At 49.2% G+C, this 14,817-nt stretch overlaps 1 protein-coding gene across 5 annotated transcripts in view; it reads right to left on the bottom strand.

Annotated features, from left to right (window-relative positions):
- Positions 1–14,817, bottom strand: part of LOC133342991 (microtubule-associated tumor suppressor 1 homolog) — a 79,462-nt gene that overhangs the window by 26,592 nt on the left and 38,053 nt on the right. For 4 of the 5 annotated variants that reach the window (XM_061552407.1, XM_061552410.1, XM_061552408.1 and 1 more), the window contains one exon: positions 5,589–5,732. The exons of the other annotated variant lie outside the window; for it this stretch is intronic. In XM_061552407.1, coding sequence (XP_061408391.1) covers positions 5,589–5,732 — 144 coding nt within the window. The remainder of the gene's footprint in view (positions 1–5,588; positions 5,733–14,817) is intronic. 5 annotated transcript variants of the gene reach the window in all.

Raw genomic sequence — 14,817 nt, 5'->3', positions numbered from 1 at the left:
AGGTTTTACTTGATACAGCAATCGTGCTGTGACGGTTTCACCTGAAGACGGAAACTTGCGTTGCCTCCGAAACGTCGTGATTTTTATTTTACTTTTATTAATTTTAATTAAATTTTTTAACCAATGTGGTTCATACCACAGTGGGCTAACCACTGTGCAACTGCTCTACCCGAACTTAAACAGGTAGAGTTGGGAGAGAAAGAATGAAATGTTGATATTTATTGTGGGTATACTAAATGACTTTAACATATTGATTCCAACTCATCGGTGTGCTGGAGCGTGAATTAACCTCCAGAATGTAAGTCAATGATGGGACCGCCTTCATTATTAACGATGTAAATCCTTTGCTCGTAAAGATGCTGATGAGTAGGGAAACCTCAGCTTGACTACGTCTCTGCACAACCGCTCATAAACACATTCAGCAGAAAATTTCAACATATCTACAAACATACAAAATTATTCATAATACAAGTGATCCTGAGGGCTTGTTAAGCTTCCTAAAAAAATTATAAAACACACTCCATGAGAAGAACATTATTTCATTAATTGTTGATGTATGGCAGGCTGACCCTGCCAAACAAGTGACACCAATAAGCCTCCAGCCTGTAACTATTGCGAGCCCAAACCTGAACATTTAAACTGTTTCCCCCTAAATGTGTATGCCTATAAGCATAAAGTCCTCAATATTTTCACCAGATTTCAGGTTTTTGGCCCATTAATGAAGTACAATTTACGTGACCAACTCACTCACTCGCCCACGGCTATCGTGTATCTAAATGTAGAAATAGTACATTTGTAATTCGCTCCATTCATACATAGGCCAACAAGGCTATCACGAAGGGCAATGTGTTTCATAGACGGTGTAGTCGGCCAGTAGGGGGCAATGTTAACCGTGTGATTGTAACTTAAAGTATGTAATCCGAGAGTCATCTGAAAATATGGCAAAATTTCACCGCGATGACATCACACCACGGCGCATGGCCTACTCTGTCTTTGGATAACAGCATCCTTCACGTGCACCGTCCAGTAAACAGCGTGTATTGTTCGGTTAATACGGGACATCCATGAAAAAAAAGCTTTATAGCTCAGCATAAATCAATATTCTGATGCTACACATCCGGGCGGCCACACGAATTAGATACGGATGCACCAATAAATCCATGCTGCGGGTAACCTTATCTTATCATACATTTATGTTGCGCCTTAACCAAAGGCGCTGTACAGTGAGCTAACTTTGGCACAGGATGGTTGGCGAGATGAAACGAGATGAGCGGATGGGATATATGCGCGTGTAAAACGAGGTGGTGGTGGCGATGCGTGGAATAGACAAAGATGGAAATGAGACGAGGTGGAGTGGTGACGGGGTGACCGCGGCGAGTTGGGTGACTGAGAAGGCGGTGTTCGTACGAGCGGGGAGGAGAGCGAGGCGAGAAGGAAGGGCGCGGGGGGCAAGAGAGTTTAAGAGAAGAGCGGAAGGTAGTGCGAGAGGCTGATCGTTCGACGTGCAAAGGCAGCTTACTCCAGTAACAAAGCAATTAACACGTTCGTTGGCATCGGCAGCCTTATCTGCGACAATATCTTGGCCGCGGGTGTGAACGCCAACACGGGTGCAGGTGTGCATTCCACGGGAGGGGCGGGGAGGCATTGCTTGCGCCGTCCACGGCAACACGTGGGTCAAGACGTGACACTCGTGCGGTGCTGGACGCGCGTGTCGCAACGTGCCGGCCGACCACAGCCAAGGCACAAGGAGGTCCTGGACACAACCACCGTGGGTAGCCGGCGAGGGGGGCATTGTATTCGTGGCGATGCCGTCAACGGCTCTCGCCTGTGGCAGGCAAGACCCAAGTCCGCCCGTCCTCTACGAGGCGCGAATGAATTGGCCAACGGACAACCATCGGTATGCGGAGTACGTCTTGCCAGAATGTAAGCGTGCTGATAAAATAACCTAAATTAATCAATTGCAGCCATATGCAAGCCAACACGTATTTATTTTTAGTGGCTTACTTTCCTATGCTTTGCACTCTGATAGCTTTGTGTATAATTTGTTTTAACTTCATGTATTTATGTAAGAATGGTGAACTTCTTTCGCACCGTACGTGGCTAACTGTGCTCATCTGACCCGCCCCGACTGGACATCTGTGGAAAAGAGCTTCATAGCTCATCGGATTTCTCCAGGACAAATAAAAATTCTGATTCACTGCCGAATAACTCCCCCGTGCCGTGTCAGGTTGTTTGACCATACTTCACCACGCTGGTCAGTGGGCACGAGTCAGCCACGCCGATGCAAGATCGGCGTGGCTGACTGGTACAAAAGAAATGTCTGTCGGCATATTTCCGCGCCCGGCACACCGCACCCAGTATATCTCTCGCAATGGCTACGGGCTACCAGTCACGTGCCACCTCCAGTCTACGAGCGATCAGGAAAATGTTCCATGAGAAATTTACTGTGTTTGGCAGCGCTTGCTTTGAACGGCCGCTATTCCAGGAGGGGACCTTCCAAAAAAAAGTCAGCCTTTGACGTGCACGGGGGGAGGGCGGTCACGTGAATACACTTCACGTCAACCCGACCGTCCTTCCGAGCTTCTGTTTAGAAGGCACAATCAGTCAGACCGCGCTTTCTACACGCTAAATTTAGCTTTCACGTGTGCAAAAGGCACTTTGGGAGAGAGAGAAAAGAATTGCACGTGAAAATCAAGTGAAGACAATCAAAAACCACTACAATGCAGCTGCACTCTTAAAGGATGTTTTCAATATAATCGAAGGATACGTTTATAAATTGGACTGTATTGTGAATATTCAGCAGCATTGCTACATTACTTCCTACCAGTGTACCGCACTTTCATAACCAAGTTTTAATTAGTTAATGCAACAGACTTTCAATGAAAACGATCCTTCAAGACGCGGCGGCAATTGCTCCGTTTCCCCCTGTTAATCCACAACCACTGAACCGCAAATCGTGTTTTAGGGCCAGCAAGCCCTGCACTTTCGAACAACACGGCCTGGCCACTCGCGCAGAGGTTCCCGGCAAAGCCTTGCGGCTACCAACCCCATTTAAAACACGCGCAAAAAAAAACGTGCACACAAAAGACCGGCTGAACGATTCCATGAACGCAGCAGAAACTGCCCGCGACAGATGACCGGCCCAAGCAGCACCACATTTTGGGATTTTGTAGCCGTATTCCTGGCCACAAATTCCCATTCTTTTTGGGCACTGCTCAAACAAATACAGGAAACTGTCTGTTTTTCCTGCCTGCGGCCACCCCGCCTGTTCTCACGATGAAAGCATCCAAGGGTTACTGCTAAAACCTGAACTGCCAAGAGGCAAGCGAATGATGCCCGTGGGCACGGTATTGAGGCTTATGTTTCCGAGACCCGAGCAGCAACAACAACAAGAAACCACTGGTGTCTGCCAGAGGTCGCAAACAGGTTTTGATTCCTTACCCGTACCCGTACCCGGCCGCACCAGGGTCGCAAACGGGTACCCGTACCCGGCCGTACCCGTACCCTACCCGTACCCGGCCGGGTACGGGTAGGGTACCCGGCCGGGTACGGGTAGGGTACGGGTATCGGGTACCTGATTGCGACCTCTGGGATGAAGCCATGTTGCAGGCGCGGGTGGGTTGATTCTAGGAACTTGAATTGTGAGAAGAGACAAGACGTTGGGAAATGAGTGACAAACAGTTACTCACCAGTGACTCACGGTCTACCCGTACCCGTACCCGGCCGCACCAGGGTCGCAAACAGCTACCCGTACCCAGCCGGGTACGGGTAGCCGGGTATCGGGTAGGGTACGGGTATCGGGTACCCGGTTGCGACCTCTGGTATCTGCTGATGATAAGAATGCACAAATCCCCTTAAAAACCTTGATAACCCACAACAGTGGTGGTTCGACATTGGTGGCTGATGAGGCCTGGCGCCACCACAAATAAAAAAATATTAAGAAAAACCCGAAACAATACTTACTTGCACATTTAAGTTGTAAAGTGCATATGAAGTGCCGTTTGAGACTAGATGAAGCACAATTTTTTAAAAGGGCGACTAGTCATCACTGGAATTACTAGCGGGCTGTTGCTCCCCCCGCCAATGTACGAACAATTTATTAACCCACCCTCCCACAAGGTTCTATTTTATGAAGTAACCAGGCATGGAATCTTTGACACACTCGACAAACCCACTTTTGCTATTTTGTGGTGTATCTTCACCACACCCTCGCACAGGTGTCTACACAATGAGCTTCATAATTCACTTAAATATCTCAACAAATCCCTACCTTCCAGACAACGGAGCGTTTGTGGGTTTATACGCATTTTTTTCAAGGGCGACTGTCTCCCTCGTGTTCCCAGACAACCTCAAAAAAAGTACATCTCCAAAAAATAATAAACGTTATTTAAATGTGTTCGCCCATCCCATGGCCAATCTCAATGCTCCAGGGGAGATGACGAGATCGATGGCTGCTTTTTGACAAGAACGGTGACATTAAGATTATATATTTGTTTTGTATTAAAAAGAGGCTTTACCCTTTCTGGCGTAAATGCACGTGCTAAGATGTTGAAGCACCAAATAGACACCAACTATGAGACATCAAGTCTGCATTGACCACACGTACTTTGTGGTAAAACATGCCAACAAAATATGCTTTGGCAATGTATGCATTGTCCTTGAAACTGATTTGCCTACACCAGAGACAGTCCTATAGGTAAGATGGCTTTGTCTCGCCAGTGCTATAGACCAAAGGATGCCAAGTCAAACAGTACAAGGACGATGCAAATGCCAAAGCATTAATAGCTCGAGTTAAGCTGTTATATAAAACATAAATATAACTGCTTATATAGCAGATATAACTGCTGGTGATATAGCAGATATAATTAAAAGTTAACCGTACACACAAAACTTGGCCTGCGGTATCTATATACAAACAATAGCAGGAACAAAATAAATCAAGATTATCTGTAGGATTTTTGTTTGTTATCAAAGTAATGCATTCATGAACATCGTTCTTTTGGAAGATGTGAGCTTATTGCTGCATTGGTTAAATACGTCAAATTGTGATTTTACGACCGTTTGGACAGGAGCCCAGATCTTTGTTTTCACTAACAGCACGTCAGGAACCCACCCTGAATTGTTACATTTCCTGCCCCGCATTGTTGTGACCTTGGAACATTCGAATTTCTAAGAAGAACACAAGCTTCCACTCGCCGTGACAACAACACGGATCTACACCAGCCCTTATATATACATTACGGTGTTCTTTGCCCGTTTAACATTTCACCAAATTTCATTCTGTGCTCTCCTGTTGCCTATTGTTGTTGAAATTGTCTAAAAATAATCTCCTTATTTCGTATCGCTGAACAGAACACACCATACAACGTACAGGCACAACTGACCATACAAGACACAACGATGCAATGCCCGATCCGCGAATATGAAGGAGACATCACAGCGATACACACTCTGCTGCTCCTCACGTGGCTGTCTGGCTTGACCACCTGTAGTTAACGCTCTGCGTCTACGTCTTAAAAATAATCAAGGAATTAAATAACGGGAGGTTGGGGGGGGGGGGGGGCGGAACGGAACGGAGCGGAAGTCACCGTTGGCACGGGGCTGCGTGGGCAGCGCTGGACGAGGCTCGGTGCCGGTGCTGGTGCCGGTGCCGGGGCCGGTGGGCGTCCGTGCTGGAGTCCTGCCGGGGCTTGCGGATTGCCGCGACGTCACGCTGCGCAGAGACGCCGACCCTGCACCGCGGGCGGCGGGGACGGCGGAGGGGGAGGAGAGGGGGAGACGGAGCGCCGGGTGAGACTCTTGAGAGTGACCGGCACCAAGGGGACGCCCCCGACGCAGAGAGGGACCCATGAGCCATGAAATAAAATTCGCCTGCCCGCCGCGACGAGCCAAACGCGACAATAAAGCACAACGCGCGTGCATCACGATTCATTCCTGGATGGCCCCCACCGGGGTCTAATGAAGACCGTGTGAATGTATCCTCAGGAGGTGGTTGGATATTGTGAAAGTGAGAGCTCCGTAACTCGAAGGGGAGGAATATTATTGGATGTAATAGGTGGAACTGAGGTTGGTGGGAAGATTTGTAAATGGATCACCCCATATATTTGGAGTTGAGATTGCTGGGTCGCAAGAGCATGAGAGATCATGCCTTGGGATAACCTTCATCTGCCCATCCAGCAGTGGTTGAACATGGCTGATGATATACTGGGTATTAGAAATGTAACATCGCACCCTACCTCCCCAGTTATTTGATTCATTGGCAGGATTTGGGGTGATATGTTTTGGCCTGGGCCCGATGAAAGCTGCAGGTAATCTCAATCCCTCTACATACGGGCAAAAACAATTACATGAAACTCACAGCCCCGCATGGAACAACATAAATTCATACATAACAAGTGAGCAAATTATTATGATGTACAAATAATATTTTTTTAAAAGCATTCGTTGGACCTACATACAATATGTACAGCTCTTTATTAAGCCACTGTTGGATGTAGGCCTCCCCATGTTGTGTCGGTCTAGGCAGTTGCTTGACCATACTTCACCATGCTGGTTAGTGCGGATTAGTAAAGTGGAAGACAAGCCAAGGACTGTTTCCAATATCACTCCTCCCGCTGATCTGATATTAGCCATGAAATCCATGAGCCATTGCAGAAATCAGTTCGCACCTAAGGTCGCAACACTTTAGCGGTAGCGATTTATTTATACAGCTCACAAAGAGTGAATAAGTTAATAGCCCACTCGTTTTTAATTATCACACAAGTTCACTTTTATTGCCCATGCAGAGAAATTCGGAAGCCACTTAAGCGATGCCACCTCATCTGAGCTCACGGACTAATGGCCAGGAACAGGAACCGAACTCAGGGTGGCCCGGGTCACAGTTCATTCATCACATTGACGATAATGACCTCCATTATAACAGAGTGCAAACAAAGTGCTGGGGCAGACTTCCCCTGTGGAGGCTGCAAGAGCTGCCCGGAATGCCCAGTGCATTATACGTGCTGCCATTCCTTAGCCGTGACTCCACACGCTGAAAATAAATATATACAGTAAAAGGCGCGTGTACTTTGCAGCGAGCCGCAGTCCGTCGCGCTGTTTATACCTGGGGAGCGTGATATTGCCAGCCGAGTGCCGCGACGAGTGGCCATGGGTGTTCCGGAGCGCGGTGTTAGCGAGAAAGGGTCAACGTTTTGTTAGTCTTAACTCCGAATTCAGCACGGTTGGCTACGTACGGCGCGAAAAAAATTCAACATTGTACACACTTGCACGTTGAACTTCTTTCGCACCGTATGCTATTTTAAACACGTAACTCCGATGCGCATTCGTGGCATTCTAACAGAACCGCTTAGAGATTAAGTGACGCGCTTGAACGTGAAGTTGTTACATGAAGCAGAAAGCCTTTCAACGTCTTGAAACGTGATGCTTGGATGTGCCGAAATTAATGGATTTAACGTGATTCGGTTTATCGAGAGTCGAATGGGAGTCACAAATTGATATCAGAATTGATACTCTTACTGTACGGTGCATTGTAGCACCTCTAGCAGCTGCAGGAATTACGTCAACCGATCAAATATAATGTATGCAAATACAAAAAAAATCGATTCTCTCACAAGAAAGACATACACACGTGGTTCCACATGTGTCACGAATCGACGCACCGTTACAGTCCGAGTCTCAACAAGCAAAGATGCAGTACTGTCAGCGACGATGCCAATTTATTAATGCAGCAGAAAGGAATTGGATTTTTTATTTAATTTATTATATAATTCCCACATGTCCCAGTCTGCCCAAGCAATGTGTCAAAGGAGATTAAAATTTAATTTCCCCTCCAGAGTTCATGATGTTTTTCAGATGGAGTGGCTCGTCACCATGCACACAGCCAACTATCCCTCAAGTGATTTTAGGTGTTAAGTGAATTCGTTGCTTGCCACGCGCGTTTGCTGGGAAACGCACAATCAGCCCGAGGAAATGCTTTGCTACGTTTCGCCATCAACTGCTAAAAGTACATCTTTAGCCAGGGTTTGTTTCCTTGCCCAAAGAGAACAAAGTAATATAGAAATGCGATATTTCTAAAGTATACTCATGAGTGGCACACGTTGTCAACGTCGCTTAAACAACCGCAGGCGATGCTATAAAGGCGTCGTAAAATGGTAAAGGTGCAACCCTGCAATTGCTGGCTCACGCCAACGCCGACTTGAGCGGCTGCCACGATAATAAGTCGGCTCTACAAAGCCTCCTCCTTAGCGGGTTTACATGTCTCTCTCTGCCCGTGGTCGCGTTTTTCCCCTCCACATTTTAGAATCAACATGCGTTTAGATTATTTTGCTGCGATACATTTCCACGTGGAAAGCCACTTCGTTGAGCTATCATTTGTGGCCAGGTCGTTTCTGAAGAAGAGCTACATAGCTCAGTGAGCTTTACCCGGTAAGATAAAAAAAAGTTTTATTCGTAGATATTTAAGTGATTTGTTTACATCACCTATACTTTTCACTCTTAACCGGCCCCAACTGGACATCTGTGACAAAAAGTTTGATCGCTCATCGGATTCCTCCAGTATAAATACATATTTTGGTTCTGATTCTGTATTTGGCCGACGCTTCCACACTGGGCAGATGTCTTTGAATCGACAGGAGTCCCTACACACCGCGAGCTACCAATCAACAAGACTGTGGCCAACTCAAGACTACTGGTGGGTGGACAGAGGTGGGGTGATTTAAGAATCTTGCAAAGGTACCGTGCTGTAGAAGACAATAGTCAGTGCATATTTCTATGCCAGGGCAAACAAGCTTTGGCTAGGTATCCGATGTCTATTCTGTGAAAACTCTCAAACAAAGTCGTGCTGAGCCTGCGGCTGGCTACGGCACGGACCTCCACTACACCACTCGAGTGCTCAGCTTAAACAAGGCAGACTGAAGGCTCCGGCCAATAGTGAGGATTCAAGAGGCACTCCCTCTCCCCCTCCAATCCCACCCTCTTACAGAATTAACCACACGAGAGGTCAGATGAAGCTACAAAGCTCGTGCTTATTTTTGTGCACAATGGGGCATTTTATTTTCGCCAATTCCTTCCTGCGAGCGTTTTTTTTTACGTGCTTGCCACAAGACAAAACGCCCTCCCCCACACAGTGGCGGGACGGAGAAAGCCTCGACGACTGCCCTCACTTTCACGCCATCAGTTAGCACGGTTGGCTACGAACAGTGCGAAAGAAGTTCAACATGCATGCATCATGCACCGCGTGGTTCTCACTGTGTGGCCTTTATGGACCGTCGAGGAAAGTGGTACTGTTAGCAAGCACTATTAAGGCCATCACCGGCACATAAAGGAGTAGTGTGGCCAGCACCATACCTGGCCACCTTCCACACCCCACCCCCCACAACTGATGTTCATATACTGTACTCATTTTAGTCTAAGTCAATCTCGGGGAGCTGCTCAACTCGTTCAGGTTTCTCCATCCTGTGCACCGAGATCGCATCGAGAAAATATTCCCAAAATTGGTCGATGGGGCTCTCCCAAAAGGGCTGCAGATGAGAGGGCCACCTCCGCCGTGTCGGACGGCAAGCACCAGGTGCTAGGGATCAACCTCGCGGCATCCCGGCCCAACAGCTTTCTAGGCACGGCCACACTTTACCACACTGTAACGGCAATTCCTCAGGAATTACCGACATTCTTCGCCAGCTCGGGCTTGTTACTGCGGCAACAACGTTACAACAGGACACATCGCCAAGCCATGCTTGTTGACTTACGTTAATGCGTGCGCGCGCACACACGTGCCCGCAAACCACTGCAGCTACGCGCCGCGCACTTTACTCTGCCGGCTGACGCCGCCTTAATGCACAGCCACGACCTTTTAAGTGGTTATCCTCGTCGTCCAGAGTGAAATGCGCCGCGAGCGTTAATCGTCATCCGTGCAACGCGTAAAACAAAACAAAAAACGAAGCCTCCAAATGCATAAAAAAAACGAGAAACGGTTAACACGACGCGTTTAAAAGCACGGTTCAATGGTGTTAAATCTCACGGCGAGGTTACGGTGAAGAAGGTGGAAGACACTTACAGGACGGGAAGGGGTAGGGGGCTCGACGGATGCAAAAGCTGACGAGCGAGGTGAGGAGCGAGAGTGCGGGCGCACCGACCACGGCAACAAAGAGGAGGGAAAGGTCGTGTGAGTACCAGAGTCCCCCGCAGCACAGTGACAGCACGGTCATGGCTAAGTCGAGAGAAGAAGGGGGAAACACAGGGCACGGGCCGACACTATAATAATAATAATAACAACAAAAAACGATTATCCTATCCCACGCGCGGCGAGCGCGGCTGACGAGGCAGCCTGCCCGCTGCCGTCTGCGCGTGTGCAGCGGACGCTCCTCGGCGGCACGTTCGATATCGGCGTCCCGGAACGCGGTCCAGAATGCGGGACCGATCTTCGAATCTCAGCGGCTCCGTTCCCTAACGTGCCACGCACGTCCATCGGAAAAAAAGGCCGATCCGAAGTCAGCCGGCCTGCAGAAAAACTTCCAGCCTTTGCTGCGAGTCAGTGGGTCGGCGATTTTTTCCGTGCGAAGGTTTTCGAAGCTGCGCTCACGTTCTTCTCGCTTTGCTTGCTTGCTTGTTTTTTTTACTTTACTCTACGGAGTCACACCGAAGGGCAAAAACGCGTTCAATATTCCGCGCTTAAATTCTTGCGTTTGACCTCCTGCTGCCGAGAACGATTAGGCATAAAAAGAGGAGAGAGAAGCCACATGCGCTGGAGCGCTCTCAAAAAAAGCCGCCGCACGCGAAAGGCAGGCAACCACAGCAGCAGCAGCAGCAGCGCGTCCCCGCTCCCCGCTAACGATTCACGTGCCGCATGCCGCCCGCGCCAACCCGGCCGTCCAATTGAAAGCGGCGTGCATACGTTGTCACTTCGATTTTCCACGCTGTACTATAAAAGGTGTGCGCGTGACACGCGACGCGCAACAGGGGCGAGCCATCGGGTGGGAAGGGGGGGAGACTACCGAGACAGCTGGATGCCCCAAAATAAGAACCCAGAGGTTACATAAATACTGCGCGCGCATTTGCTGGACAATGCTTCCGTGAAATATTTTGGCAGCATGCGGAACGCCCGAACGCTATAAACGGAGACGGCACAGTGCGCGCATTCGAATCTCTGCGTTCGTCCGTCAGACGCGTTTGTAAATCACTGTCCCGACAGTGGCACTTCCCCATCTAGCCTTGCTGGCCATGAACTTATGGTCTTGCTGAAAGGCTGGCATGCCATCAAAGTTACAAATGATTATCGTCGTAACAGGAGAGGTAAACTGATCATTTATGTTTTATATATATACAATGAAAATGGGGTGGCAGGGGGGGGAGTGGTGGTACAGTGGTTAGCGCACTGCGCTATGAGCCCTGCAACTTGAGTTCAATTCCTGACCATGGCAGACGTTAGTGGCGAGTGATATCCACACCAGTCCTGGGCTTCCCCGCCCATTCACCAATCCACACTTTGCAGCGCAGTCAAGTATGATCAAGCTACTCCCATAACTGAAATGGAATAAGGGAGGCATTCATCCAGCAGTGGACTGACAAAGGGCTGTAGCATATTATTACAAACTACAACTAAAATAGCCAACAAACCAGTGGGCCAGCACTGTAAGTTGTTTTGATTCCCATTTTAAATCTTGCGCAATCATAGCGAGCCAGCGTTAGCGATGACAACAACGTTCGCCAGAGACCAGCATCGACACACTCGCTGGGCCAATGCCTGGCCGATACAGGGGGAGCGCACACTTGTTATGCTGACACGCTCCCTGAGGCCTGTTCGTGTTAAACAGTGAACTCATGGCGGGCAGCCGCAAACGTTTGCACAAACGCACGCTTTGCAATTCCGAGTGACTCCGTGTTCCTCCAACGCAACGCGCTCTGCCTGTCCCACCCAAAACAGCGAGGTGCCCTGCCGTCACCGCAAAGGCCGCGGCGTCGCAAATGCTAAGGCGTAAGCGCTGCTCGCCGCGAAAACGCGCTGCCAAAAGATGATTGTGATGAGTAGATAAGTTTGGTGCGCATCTGGGCTGATTGCTCATGACCGAATCACCTGGAATGCGCCCAATTCCACCGAGATGTTGCAAGCTAAGCGGCATTGTGGCCTGCGTGGTACTTGGATTTGAGACCATTGCACAAAAATGTGCTGTAAAAAGCTGCGCAGCTACACGGCGGACAGAATCCACCATTGTACTAAACAATGGTCCCTGCCTCAACCAAACCACACTGACCGGCGTGGTGCAGTATGGTCAAATATACACCGATCATTCGTATGGCGTGGGAAAACGACGCAGATGTGGGAAGACCATCATCCAGCTGTGGATTGACAGAGGGCAGAACATGTACACTTAGCTGATTAATGTTGAATGACACGGCTGGCCTAAGTGAGCTCAGTGCCTCAAATAATGACCATGAACCAATGTAAAAATAAAGGCACGGCAAATACAATTTACGCAATTACATCAGATGTACAAATACAAGTGCCAGCGCCCCCCCCCCCACCCCGCCCTGCCCCCACCGAAGCCCCGCGAGCCACATGAATGCCGGAACACGTGACAATGTCTGGCCGTGCGTGCGACCCGTGCCAAGCCAACGCTGTAAAAATAGCCTCACATTTTCCCAGGGCAGGCCGGCACGGCAACGTTACACAGCCACGATGGGGTCTTGTGGCGCACGTGGTGCCCGTTCGAGACCTCGAAACCTTCAGCCTCACCGCCCTGTCGACGGTGTACGCGGCGGAGGGTCAAAGGTCGCACGCGAGCTACCTGACGAACAGCCTCGCTCCCTCGCCTTCAGGCTTTCTGATTAACGGCAACTTGTCCACCTTCAAGCAAAACTATACTAAAAGACTAAAGTATTTTTCATTTTACCAGGTAAGATCCGCTGAGTTATACAGCTCTTTTTCAGAAGCGACCTGGCCACAAATGATAGTGCAACGAAGTGGCTAATCACGTGGACATTTATAGCAGTAAAAAAATGCATGTTGATTCGAAAATGAGGAGGGGAAAAAACCAGAGGACCTGGAGAAAAATCCACGTGACCACGGGGAGAGAGACACGCAAACTCCAAATATACAGGCGTCAGAGTGGGGATCGAACCCACGGCCTCCTGTATAACAGGAAAGGTAGATAACAATTCGTATTCAATCGATTTGCTCACGGAAGTGCTGGCGAAAGGTCCTGCGGTAGAAGAAGCTCTGTAGACCACCCTCCCACCCCCCCTCTAAGAAGGTATTTGTGCCATTCTTCCATGCTGGCCGGATGTGTACCCACACTTTCTCGCACCACACACGACCTGCCGATCGACAGCAAACGTACCCACACTTATATTGCTCGGTGGACAGAGGCAGGGGGATTTAATTGCCACTCCAGGAGATGGAATATTAACTGGTGACCTCTGGACTGCCAGTTCAGCATGCTGGCCTTTGGCAGCAATCCCCATTTAGGATACACGCTTTCAATAAATGAAAGGATAATTATTAGCTCTAGTTAATGCTGCCTTTGAAAACATGGGCGTGGCCAAGATAAGATTTAACAAGGACACTATGTCCTGGTGTGTGGCCTACGGAGGGCTTTGCTGTGCAAAACGTGCGATATTAACAACGCCAGCGGAAATCTCTGCTGCGTTAAAATCGGCATTTTCGTTGCATGCACATCAAGACTCGCGCTCCGAGGATTACCGAGGCAGTGTCAATCCCAGAGACACCACGAAGCAAAGCAAGAGTATAAACGTTCAAATGTTGGGATTACGCTGGATAAAACGAGACATGCTCGCGTGACTCTGGCAGCACAAGTGCTGTCCCATCTAAACTCATTTCGGGGAACACAGAACAGCAGGGCATCTCCAGACCCCAGTGACAAGAAGCTCCAGTGTCACAAATCTGCCGGGGCCAAACAATGCCACGATTGTGCCATTACGATCCCCCTATCCGTTTTGTGCCACAAAACAACGCCCATTGTACCGCGGTGGCGGCCAGCAGAGGGCATCTGCAGGCACCGTTGGCCGCCTGCCTTATGAACATGCCCCAAATGCAGAAGAGCCTTGGCCAAATTATGCGGCGGAACATTTCCCCCACACCACACCGCCGCCCCTCTCCCCCCACAATCATCGGCCGAGTGAGTTGCAAATCCCCGGAAGACTTTCTCGTTCCAAGCGCAGAAAGTTGGCGGCCGCCGCGTTTTCCTCTCTCCCTCAGTCCTGACCCAAGGATTGAAAACCACGATCACTGCCGAGCGAGCCCCTTGGGTTGCTACGTGGCAAGGGCACCTCGTGCCTAAAATCTAAATCACCAAAATGACCTACAAGGTTCATAGTGCAATGCCCTAAACTGATTTCGATTGCCGGCCATGGCTAAAAACACGTCGGTGGCGAGTGAAACCTGAACCGGTTAGGGCCCCCTTCCACTCCCCCCTCCCCCCTCTCCCCCCACTAAGCTACCCCTTCACCAACCCGCACCAACAAGCATTGCAAGGTATGGTCAAACAACCCTCAATAACAACAGATGTGGAGAGGCCTTCATCCAGCAGGGCATTAATAACGAGCTGTACAATTATTATTGTTATTCACGAAGAGGTACGTTTGGACAGCAGTAAGATTACCGTGCTCTGCAAAGAACCACTTACAAAGAGGACACTGGGCCCTATTCCCAAGCTGATGAATGTTCCATCAATCGTTGGCAAAAAAAATGTACCAACGTCTCCATCTCCTAAAGTGGAGTGAATCGCAAGGGCAATATTTCCGCCGTCTAATCAAGATTTGAATCTGGCCCAAAACTCAAAAGTAATTCACTTACCTTGAACATAA

This window comes from Lethenteron reissneri, chromosome 16 (genome assembly GCF_015708825.2).
Source record: "Lethenteron reissneri isolate LAM-NWPU_2019-01 chromosome 16, ASM1570882v1, whole genome shotgun sequence".
NCBI lineage: Eukaryota > Metazoa > Chordata > Hyperoartia > Petromyzontiformes > Petromyzontidae > Lethenteron > Lethenteron reissneri.
This window is presented reverse-complemented; position numbering and strand designations above follow the sequence as displayed.